At 39.9% G+C, this 12,689-nt stretch overlaps 1 protein-coding gene across 1 annotated transcript in view; it reads left to right on the top strand.

The window, feature by feature from the left end:
* LOC133614003 (uncharacterized) overlaps positions 1 to 12,689 on the top strand; it is a 51,432-nt gene that overhangs the window by 31,595 nt on the left and 7,148 nt on the right. Inside the window, exons 9-12 of the mRNA XM_072914567.1 lie at positions 5,301 to 5,449; positions 6,111 to 6,312; positions 6,392 to 6,471; positions 6,604 to 6,655. Coding sequence (XP_072770668.1) covers positions 5,301 to 5,449; positions 6,111 to 6,312; positions 6,392 to 6,471; positions 6,604 to 6,646 — 474 coding nt within the window. The 3' untranslated portion in view covers positions 6,647 to 6,655. The remainder of the gene's footprint in view (positions 1 to 5,300; positions 5,450 to 6,110; positions 6,313 to 6,391; positions 6,472 to 6,603; positions 6,656 to 12,689) is intronic.

The raw sequence follows: 12,689 nt of genomic DNA, 5'->3' as shown, positions 1-12,689 counted from the left end.
ACATTGTATTAATAATAATAATAATAATAACTTATTTGGCTATACTTAAGCACTTGAAAATGCAGAAATGTATTGCAGTACTTTTATATTGGACATTTTAAAAAATCATATTAGGAATATATTTTAACCACAAAAATATATTTATTTAATTATGTTTCCACACATTGAAGTACTGGAACAAAGAAAATGTTCATCCTAAAAGTTATTATCGTATATTGCAGTATTTGAAACAAAAAGTAGCACTTGAAGAAATGTAGTCAGTAAATTCATAATAATGACCATAAATGATTTAATTTACTATTTTTAATTACATTTACACTTACTAATTTCTTATTTATCCATCCATTTTCTACCACTCAGGGTTCAATTACATTTAAAATATTAGTAGTAGTAGTATTTAAGTTTGAAAAATATTTTTTTTACATTTGTAAAAATAACATTGATAATAATACCAATACCAATAATGTAGTTATTTACACAGATTGGTGTATGTGGAAATGCTAAATAATAACCCCCCAAAATAACTATCAGTAAAATTAAGAAATTAGGAATGTTGATTCCACAAAATTATTGTAGTTCATAAAATGCTTGAAATATTTCCAAAGATATTCACTAATAATAATAATATAATATAAGTATATTTACAAATATATGTTTCATTTTGATCCTGAACATCATTTGTTGATTGGCTTAGAGAAGTTGTGTAGTTCTACTGCCTTGTATCTATAAAGGACTAAATAGACTATAATATTAAGATTATATATTCAGGAATTACTTATATTTTTCTTTGTTGTTTTATGCGTCCGTGCACGTGGGTAACTTGCAAACATTTGGAACATGTATGAGTTGTTGTGTACGACATTTTAAGACATTTTTTTTTTCACCCAAATAATTAGAAGCAGACACGCTGGAGGCCAAGACAACTTTAATTTCACCCCAATGACACATCAAGCCGTTTCTTAATTCCATCTTGTTGTTTTACGACATAAACAAATGGAAAAACAAAGGTCAAACTTTATGATGAAATACATTCTAGTGCTTATGAAGCATTAGTTTGGCTAGCGTTCTTGGTTGCTTCCAAGCCTGATGATCTAATGGTCGGTGTGGCCCTCCAGCAGTGCTCGGGTTGCTTATGCGGCCCCCGGTAAAAATTAATTGAACACCCCTGCCATAGGGTGTTAATTTACTGCTATTTACGCAATTGTCTTTCTGATCTTCTGCTTAAAGAGAATTATTCTGCATTACTAAAGAGGAATTAAAGGTATTACAGGTTATTAAGTTCACTTCTTGATTCCTGGACTATTTGTGATTTAATACATATAGTTCCAATGGAGATACATGTTTCAAATATTTGTAAAAAATGCAAAATTTAACATTTTCTCTTATTGGTGAGCAATGAATACAGGATGGAAACTGGAACCTCTTTTGTTGATGATAATATGGATGATATTGCAGGCTGCGGTGCACTAATCTTTAACAAGACATCTTGAGAAAATAAACTAATTACATGGTGAAAAGAAGACATGGTAACCACAGAAATGCTAAAGTGAAGTTGGAAGGTGACCAGTTTCATCCATTTGCATGCTCTTTGTAGTCACAAGGCCATTAAAGTGAAAACTGACTTGGACCGTCGATTAGGTTTAGGGTTTCACACACAAGTTTTAAGCCAGGCATACAAACTAGGGTTGGCGATTCAAAACAGAAATAGGGTTTCAAACTCGAGGTTCAGGCTATGTATTTCTGTACCACAACAAAATGCTCCCAACTTGTTATATTTAAACACATTGCTATGGTCGTCCTCATCTATGAGCAATTCCACTTTGACAAAGTACACTCCTTCTTCCTGTGAAAGGGGCACAAGGATGGTAGTGGTTACAATTTGTATTTATTTACACAAAAGTTTGATATAACGCGGCTCAATATAACACAATATTTTAACGCGATCATGCCATGGACCCCGAATTTTACCCGTTTACATTGCGGTGTGGTCACCAGTAGACTTGGGTCTGGGGGACTAGCTAACGAGCTAAATCTGTTATGCGTCTTAGCGGGCTCACCGTAGCTTGTTACCCGTAAACTGGGCTAGTTAGCTCAACACGGCTAACGTTTGCAAGCGGGTCCATGGCATCTAAAGTTATGAAAGTAACTGGCAGGAACAACCTCTCCATGAGAAGGGTGCAAGACCACCAAGAGGGCATACTCACCATTTTTCCTGTCTTCGGATCGGGGGGCTTCAGACCGAGGCTAGCTCTTAGTTCTGCTAGCTTAGGAGCTAGCTATTGAAAGTAAAGCGGTGGGACAAAGATGGCAAGTCCATCCATCCATCCATCCATCTTCTTCCGCTTATCCAAGGTCGGGTCGCGGGGGCAGCAGCCTAAGCAGGGAAGCCCAGACTTCCCTCTCCCCAGCCACTTCGTCCAGCTCTTCCTGTGGGACCCCGAGGCGTTTCCAGGCCAGCCGGGAGACATAGTCTTCCCAACGTGTCCTGGGTCTTCCCCGCGGCCTCCTACCGGTCGGACGTGCCCTAAACACCTCCCTAGGGAGGCGTTCGGGTGGCATCCTGACCAGATGCCCGAACCACCTCATCTGGCTCCTCTCGATGTGGAGGAGCAGCGGCTTTACTTTGAGCTCCTCCCGGATGGTAGAGCTTCTCACCCTATCTCTAAGGGAGAGCCCCGCCACCCGGCGGAGGAAACTCATTTCGGCCGCTTGTACCCGTGATCTTGTCCTTTCGGTCATAACCCAAAGCTCATGACCATAGGTGAGGATGGGAACGTAGATCGACCGGTAAATTGAGAGCTTTGCCTTCCGGCTCAGCTCCTTCTTCACCACAACGGATCGATACAGCGTCCGCATTACTGAAGACGCCGCACCGATCCGCCTGTCGATCTCACGATCCACTCTTCCCTCACTCGTGAACAAGACTCCGAGGTACTTGAACTCCTCCACTTGGGGCAAGATCTCCTCCCCAACCCGGAGATGGCACTCCACCCTTTTCCGGGCGAGAACCATGGACTCGGACTTGGAGGTGCTGATTCTCATCCCAGTCGCTTCACACTCAGCTGCGAACCGATCCAGTGAGAGCTGAAGACCCTGGCCAGATGAAGCCATCAGGACCACATCTTCTGCAGAAAGCAAGTGCTTTGTAAATTCAATAAGACTACAAAATGGGTTGGAGAAGGGCTAAAGAAGGCTATAAAATATTAAGAAACACACAAAATAGAAAGATAGCAATTATCCTTTGAAAAAAGGGTTCGCTGCTGTTGATTTAGCTGTGTTCCTTCACCGACAGCAGTAAAACATTTTTTTTTTCTTTGTCGGAAAAAAACAATATTTTCTATATATCGCGATCTTGGGACTAACGCGATCGGTATGGACCCCAACGACCACGTAATCTCGAACTTTGGAGCGTTTAGACTGGCAAAAAAAATCAGACCTGTGTCCCTTGAGGGCAAAAAAAATCCGATTTGGTTGGGCTCATGATACAGGGAGGTAAATGATGTGGACACGTTTGTTACTGGATACTTTCTAATACACTTTTGCCTTGGATACTTTGTATCTATGATGCAACAATAATTATTTGATTACAACGGGAAAAACCGAAAGTGGATACAGCATGTACAAACCCTGTTTCCATATGAGTTGGGAAATTGTGTTAGATGTAAATATAAATGGAATACAATGATTTGCAAATCACTTTCAACCCATATTCAGTTGAATATGCTACAAAGACAACATATTTGATGTTCAAACTGATAAACTTTTTTTTTTGTGCAAATAATCATTAACTTTAGAATTTGATGCCAGCAACACGTGACAAAGAAGTTGGGAAAGGTGGCAATAAATACTGATAAAGTTGAGGAATGCTCATCAAACACTTATTTGGAACATCCCACAGGTGAACAGGCTAATTGGGAACAGGTGGGTGCCATGATTGGGTATAAAAGTAGATTCCATGAAATGCTCAGTCATTCACAAACAAGGATGGGGCGAGGGTCACCACTTTGTTAACAACTGCGTGAGCAAATTGTTGAACAGTTTAAGAAAAACCTTTCTCAAGCAGCTATTGCAAGGAATTTAGGGATTTCACCATCTACGGTCCGTAATATCATCAAAGGGTTCAGAGAATCTGGAGAAATCACTGCACGTAAGCAGCTAAGCCCGTGACTTTCGATCCCTCAGGCTGTACTGCATCAACAAGCGACATCAGTGTGTAAAGGATATCACCACATGGGCTCAGGAACACTTCAGAAACCCACTGTCAGTAACTACAGTTGGTCGCTACATCTGTAAGTGCAAGTTAAAACTCTCCTATGCAAGGCGAAAACCGTTTATCAACAACACCCAGAAACGCTGTCGGCTTCGCTGGGCCTGAGCTCATCTAAGATGGACTAATACAAAGTGGAAAAAAGTGTTCTGTGGTCTGACGAGTCCACATTTCAAATTGTTTTTGGAAACTGCGGACGTCGTGTCCTCCGGACCAAAGAGGAAAAGAACCATCCAGATTGTTACAGGCGCAAAGTTGAAAAGCCAGCATCTGTGATGGTATGGGGGTGTATTAGTGCCCAAGACATGGGTAACTTACACATCTGTAAGGCGCCATTAATGCTGAAAGGTACATACAGGTTTTGGAGCAACATATGTTGCCATCCAAGCAACGTTACCATGGACGCCCCCTGCTTATTTCAGCAAGACAATGCCAAGCCACGTGTTACATCAACGTGGCTTCATAGTAAAAGAGTGCGGTGTGTCTCCTCAGTTCCCAAGCGTTTACTGAGTGTTGTTAAGAGGAAAGGCCATGTAACACAGTGGTGAACATGCTCTTTCCCAACTACTTTGGTACGTGTTGCAGGCATGAAATTGTAAGTTAATTATTATTTGCAAAAAAAAATAAAGTTTATGAGTTTGAACATCAAATATCTTGTCTTTGTAGTGCATTCAATTGAATATGGGTTGAAAAGGATTTGCAAATCATTGTATTCCGTTTATATTTACATCTAACACAATTTCCCAATTCATATGGAAACGGGGTTTGTACATTTGTTAAGCTTGTGTGCACTTAGCTGTTGTATAGCTACTAGTAAACATGGTAGGTATATATATATATATATATATATATATATATTCCTCGCGCACTAATTGTGTCATGATCTGTGGTTTGGATCATGTTTTATGTTATTTTCTGTTTAAAGACTACATAGTTCCTGGTTGCACTTCCTTGTTTGTTTGTTACCTTGACAACCATTAGTGTCACCTGTTTCACGTCTTGGACTCAAGCACCTGTTGCTAATTATGTTCACCTGTCTCTGATTAGTGTTCGGCCGCTCACCTGCTACCCGAGCACTAATCAGAGGCATTATTTAAGTTTGCCTTTGACAGTCAGTCGGCCTGGCGTCATTATTTGCTTCATGCAACCTGTTACGGAAGTTTTGTTTCATGCCAAAGTTTTGTGAGTATTACTTGTCTCAAGTCCATGCTAAGTGTTAGCTTCTTTGTTTCCTGCGCTAAGTTTTGTGCTTTAGCTCCAAGTGCGATCAGCGAGTTGTGCCTTCGCTTTGTGTTCCTTTTTTGTTTGTACCTCTTTGAGTTTTGGGTAATTAAATAATGTTTTTACCTGCACGCCTTGTCCGGTGTAGTCCATTCTGCATCCCGTGAGAACAACTCGTAGTGAGCTGTGACCCCCCCCCTGACAAATTGACTGAAAGAGCGCTGCACTGCAGCGCGAGTGCGATGATGTCACGGTAACGATGGGAAAATGCATTTTTAGACAATATGATTTGCCTGAGCGGCTAGGAGACACCGATAGTAACAAGCGGTAGAAAATGGATTGGAAAGGACAGATTTAAAAAATAATACTAAAAAATAAAAAATAAAAATGTTTTATCTTGGGACTTCCCGCGGGCCGGATTTTTGATGCTGGCGGCAGTATCCCGGGCCGCGGGACCCCTGATTTCGATATTAACTGGTTGTCCAATTTTGTAAAAGTACACATGGTGCAGGACTGCTTATATCGGAGACTTTAGATACAAGCTGATACTTGTTTTGAGGATATCAGGCCAATATCCAATATCAACATTGGATCAACATTTATCAACATTTATTCTCCAAAGGCGGGCGAAGAGCATTCCATCGCTGGAGCGGGCGACCAAGTACAACCCCATGTACGAGAGCGAGGCCACCACGGGCTACAGCCACTATTACCGCCGCTACCCTGAGGCTGCCATCTACAGCAGCGCCAGCGCCGAGGCCTCCACCGACTTCAGCAGCGAGGAGATCCGACACATCTACGAGAACAGCGAACTGACCAAGGAGGTGAGTTGGTGGTGCGCCACTTATGACGGTGTAGAGTGGATAGTTTATCTCCATGTGATGCCATGCTTCTTCCTGACAGGAAATCCAAGACAGGATACGCATCATCGAGCTTTACGCCAAGGACCGCCAGTTTGCAGATTTTGTGCGGCAGCATCAAGCGTAAGCACCCTTCTGCAGATGTTTGTCACGTGTCCACCAGAGACTCTATGGTCTTGTTGACACTTACTCCTCATGAACTACTTTTTATTATGTAAAAAGTAAGTAACTTATTTGGACAAATGTTGTGTGCAGAGTCCTGGACACAAGAAGAGAAAGTTCTTCCGCACAGACATGAAACAAGAAGGTATATTTTTTGTTAATAATTCCATTGAAACCTGTGTCAAAGTCGTGAGATACTGCAAACATGTCACGCAAACATTGCACATCGTGTAACATCATAATATAACAATTATGTAACACTTATTAACAAATCCTCACGATTTAGTAAATTCCGTAGAAAGTGTATTTAACATTTGTTATATTTTTTGCCAAAAAAGACCCAGCATAATTTTTGTGTGTTTCAGATAAAATGTGAATGCTTTTCACAGTTGCATGGCCAAATATCATGTCTATAATCTGTATTTAGCTGCAATTCATTGAGTTTATGAAGGGCAATCATATTAAGGTTTTTTTTTTTTTTTTTTGTTACAGCTGAATGCATACTTGCCAACCTTGAGACCTCCGATTTCGGGAGGTGGGGTGTGGGGGTGTGGTCGGGGGTGGGGCAGGGCGTGGTTGGGGGCGTGGTTAAGAGGGGAGGAGTATATTGACAGGTAGAATTCACCATGTCAAGTATTTCATACATGTGTGTATATATATATATATATATATATATATATATATATATATATATATTTATCTACATCCTGAAAATATGCAAACAAAACTGTGTTTAGATAATTGATACTTCAAAACTTGCATAAATAAATCTTAAGGAATATAACTTGGCTTCTGAGAGCTTCAAAATGTAATGAATAAAATGCTAAAGTTGTTGATAAACAAGCAATTATTTTAATAATTAATTATGGTCATTTTAAATGAATTATTATGATCATTTAAAATTAATTATTTCAAATATGTTTATTTTAATGCATAATTCTATGGCTGGATGTATTAAGGAGTCAGAAAAAATACAAATAAAAATACAATCAATTTTGATGTTTTTAGCAAAATATAGGAAACATTTATTTAGTTTTTTTTTTTTTTTTAATTAATATATTTATTTTTAGGTAAGATAAACATAATAATACAATTTATCTCTCATCTGGATGATTTAGTTCTTGTCACCCTGTTGTCCTCCCATCATGAAAAAAGGCTGTCCTCACTCAGGTCCGCATGGAGCTGGAGGGGGCGTGGCCTCCAGCTCCGCCTGAAAATCGGGAGATTTTCGGGAGAATATTTGTCCCGGGAGGTTTTCGGGAGAGGCGCTGAATTTCGTGAGTCTCCCGGAAAATTCGGGAGGGTTGGCAAGTATGGCTGAATGCTTCAAATGAGAAATACAAACTCGCCAAATTGATTAAACATTTTCGATTAGCGAAGATATTAATAATAAAAACAAATGTCGTAAAAGTAAAACATCCATCCATCCATCCATTTCCTACCGCTTATTCCCTTTGGGGTCGCGGGGGGCGCTGGAGCCTATCTCAGCTACAATCGGGCGGAAGGCGGGGTACACCCTGGACAAGTCTCCACCTCATCGCAGGGCCAACACAGATAGACACATTCACACACTAGGGCCAATTTAGTGTTGCCAATCAACTTATCCCCAGGTGCATGTCTTTGGAAGTGGGAGGAAGCCGGAGTACTCGGAGGGAACCCACGCAGTCACGGGGAGAACATGCAAACTCCACACAGAAAGATCCCGAGCCCGGGATTGAACCCAAAGAAGCAGATGCACTAACCCCTCTGCAACATGTCGTGAATAATGTTCCAATTAGTATATATTTTCAGTACCAGGGGTGGGAACTGAAAGAAGTAATTTATATTGACTATATTTCCGCGTTATATAACAACAATTATATTGCGATAATGATTTCGTCAATTGCAGTGAACATTTGTTTTTAGTCTATTTCTTTTGTCAGAGTTACACATTTTCGAAAAATATCACCTTAAGCAAAACACAAATGTCCACCATCGCGGCAGCTAGTTCTCTTTAAGATTAACTTTAATTTAGAAAAAAATCATGCTTTTGCAGTTATTACCGTATGTTTAATATTTTGCAATGTTACATTTAAGATATGAAATATGTAATAAAACATGTTTTTACAATTTGTTCTGACCCCCCATGGGTTGTCCCTACTTTTTTCACTCTAACGCTTCTACTTCTGCCATCAGTCAAAACATGCGCCCCCTACTGCAAACATGTAATACAGGGGTGATCACACTTTTTCTGCAGGCGAGCTACTTTTCAATTGATCAAGTCGTGGGGATCTACCTCATTCATATATATAATTTATATTTACTTATTTATGAAATATATGTTTTTGTTAACAAATTAAAGGTGTTTAATGATAATGCAAGCATGTTTAACACATATAGTTAATATTGTTAAAAAATTTAAGGTGTTTAAAGATAATGCAAGCATGTTTAACACATATAGTTAATATTGTTAACAAGTTAAAGGTGTTTAATGATAATACAAGCATGTTTAACACATATAGTTAATATTGTTAATAAATTAAAGGTGTTTAATGATAATACAAGAATGTTTAATACATATAATTAATATTGTTAACAACGTAAAGGTGTTTAAAGATAATACAAGCATGTTTAACACATATAGTTAATATTGTTAATAAGTTAAAGGTGTTTAAAGATAATACAAGCATGTTTAACACATATAGATTCCTTTCTTTCATGAAGACAAGAATATAAGTTGGTGTATTACCTGATTCTGATGACTTGCATTGATTGGAATCAGACAGTGGTGCTGATAACATCCGCATTTTCGAATGGAGGAGAAAATAAGTCCTCCTTTCTGTCCATACCACATGAAAGTGGTTGGTTTTTGGCATCTTATTTATCCAGCTTCCATACTCCTTTGTATACACTTTACAAGAAATACATTGTCGGCAAACTCCGTAGCTTGCTAGCTTGTGCACGCCAGCTTTCTGAGACTTTTATTTTGTTACCGCAACTGTGCAGTCGGTCTTTGGAGTTTTGACGACAGGTACGGCGCCAGAGTCTGTTGAAATAAAGTGTTTCTCGCCTTCCAGTCGGTAATTTTAATGAGCTGGCAGCAGCCAGCGTCATCTCAGAAGACCCTCGGGTGCCGTGAATGTCAATCAAGTGACGAAAGTGACGTCATAGTGAAGATTTATGATTGCTCATTTTTAGGACTATTTTTTTAATGCCTGGCTGGTGATCGACTGACACACCCTCCGAGATCGACCGGTAGCTCGCGATCGACGTAATGAGCACCCCTGATGTAATAGAATTATCTTCAATGTTTTATGACCTTTAGACAAATTGTCAATGATTTATGGACAAGTACCGTATTTTTCGAACTATAAGTCGCAGTTTTTTTCATAGTTTTTCCTTCTTCATTATGCATTTTCGGCAGGTGCGACTTATACTCCGGTGCGACTTTTACTCCGAAAAATACGGTAGTTGCTAAGTGCAGACATTTGCTTGATGGTGGCCATGTTTTTCAACCTATCTTGCTCATGTGCTTGTTAATCCCATAACGGTGCGTACCAATGTGCGTGGTGATTTGGCTACTTACCCTAAAGTTAGAGTAGGTGATTTGTGGAGCCTATTGAGCGGTGTGAGAAATTACAAGTCAATCTGACTTATAGGCGAACATTGGGGTTCAATAACTGCGCCACCATGTGGTGTATTTGATCAAATGACTGGCTGAAATAACCAATCCCAGTCTAATCCATAAATTATCATGCCTAAATCTAGCCAATCAGGGAAGGCACCACACAATATAAACCAATCAGAAGCAACCTAAGGCGGGTCTTGGCATCTGTATCATTCACACACACTTCAGCGCAGTGTTGTCAAACTTGGCGACTTGATCGCTAAATCTCAAATCTTTCCAACTCCTTTTAGTGACTTTCTTTCTCAAAAGCGACGAGCGACAAATCTAGCGACTTTTTTTAATGTTTTGGAGACATGAAAGTGTGCATCACTCTAATGTCCTCAATGTACTAGTGGTGCTTCACCCTGTTTACTGAATGTCTGCTCTTGGACAGCCTGTACTGAAAGCCCATTTCCTTGTACTTTTAAGTGGAATGACAATAAAGTTTAGTTCCAGTCCAATCAGAGAGGAGACACACACCCACTCTGTGTAAAACTGTTGCTGTTTATGTGGTTTACAGAGTGAGATGTAAATATAAATATTTCATCACTGTCACGCTTCAAATCAAAATAAACCCATCGTTCATGTTATGGCCAGTCAATAGACAGAGGAGCCAGCAGAGAAAACCATTTTCAATTCATTTCTAACCAGAAATGAATTGAAAATGGTTTTCTCTGCTGGCTCTTCTGTCTCATTCTCTGCATTTGTGTTCTCAATTTGTATCTTTTCTACATCTTTGTCCTCAATCTTTGTGTTGCCAACTCCCCAGTATTTAAGATTTGCATTAGGAGGCCACAGTGCAGCTGTGGGAGCTGAGGACATCAGTCCTAATTTACAAATCCACCTTTAAACTGGCCAAATAGGTGTTAAAAAGGGAAAATTGTTTTCAAATGCTTCATGCCATACTTGCCAACCTTGAGACCTCCAATTTCGGGAGGTGGTGGGTGCGGGGGGCGTGGTTGGGGCGGGGGCGTGGTTGGGGGCGTGGTTAAGAGGGGAGGAGTATATTTACAGCTAGAATTCACCAAGTCAAGTATTTCATATATATATATATATATATATATATATATATATATATATATATATATATATATAAGAAATAATTGACTTTCAGTGAATTCTAGCTATATATATATATATATATATATATATATATATATATATATATATAAATAAAATAAATACTTGAATTTCAGTGTTCATTTATTTACTCATGTACACACACATAACACTCATCTACTCATTGTTGAGTTAAGGGTTGAATTGTCCATCCTTGTTCTATTCTCTGTCACTATCTTTCTAACCATGCTGATTATGCATTGCTGTGTGGCACGCACAAAAGTGCTTTCATCAAATGCACTAGATGGCAGTATATTGTCCTGTTTAAGAATGTCACAACATTGCTGTTTACGGCAGACGGACTGCTTTACTGTAGACGTTCTTTATATTGTGGGAAAGCGGACTCAGGTCCGCATGGAGCTGGAGGGCCACGCCCCCTCCAGCTCCGCCTGAATTTCGGGAGATTTTCGGGAGAAAATTTGTCCCGGTAGGTTTTCGAGAGAGGCGCTGAATTTCGGGAGTCTCCCGGAAAATCCGGGAGGGTTGGCAAGTATGCATGCCACGAAAGTCTCACTCTTGTAATTTTCTGAAAATTGGCAGCCCTGCATATATGCTAGCCACAACCCACAGGGGGCGCCACTGTGCAACACAATGAACAAATCAGGACAGCGCAAACAACACAATATCGTGTTGTTTGCGCTGTCCTGATTTGGATACTTATAGCTGCTCATTAGGACCGTAAAGATCCAAAAAAAAGCAAGCCTGACTGATCAAATGTAGAAGTCATCCATCTTTGTGCAGCTCCACAGCACCGCTTCCACCACGTTGTTTGCTCAGTCAAAGTGGTGTAGTATATATTAAGTGGGAGTCATGTGCCAGGCCACCACTTGGCTGTGAGATTGCCTCCACAGTCAACAAGCTGTAACACAACTCCACTCAAGTTGTGTTGTTTTTACTGGGCTCCTCGCTGGAATTTTGTAGTTCTGCCACTGACAAACTTGCTCGCTTCACATTTCCAGAAAAATTAAAAGCGCCTCCAATGCTTTACAAAAAGGGAATGCTTGCAATTGCATTCCTGCGACAACACGACATGCACAACTAGATTAAACCTCCTTCCAGGCAGAACAATTCTAGCCAGTCAGACGCTTCCATTCCACTTTCAAACAAGGGGTTGAAGTTTACAGTTAGGGGTTTAAACTAGGGGTAGCTTTTCAAACTTAAGTTTATTTTTCATTTAAGGACGTTCTGGGGCCGTGTTTATCAAGCATCTTAGAATTACTCCTAAGAAGTCTGCTAAGAGTTGACTTATGAGTAAAGAAATTATTCGCTGAAAGCTGCACTTAAAAGTTAGTTATCAAGCGTCTTACTCACACTTTCAGCGAAGTGTAGGACTGAATCTTAAGTGCCACACACAGAGCTGAATTACGACATTACTATGTGCCGTAAACGGAATTTTAGGTGACGTCATTTCTGT

Source organism: Nerophis lumbriciformis, linkage group LG13 (assembly GCF_033978685.3).
Source record: "Nerophis lumbriciformis linkage group LG13, RoL_Nlum_v2.1, whole genome shotgun sequence".
NCBI classification, from domain to species: Eukaryota; Metazoa; Chordata; class Actinopteri; order Syngnathiformes; family Syngnathidae; genus Nerophis; species Nerophis lumbriciformis.
This window is presented reverse-complemented; position numbering and strand designations above follow the sequence as displayed.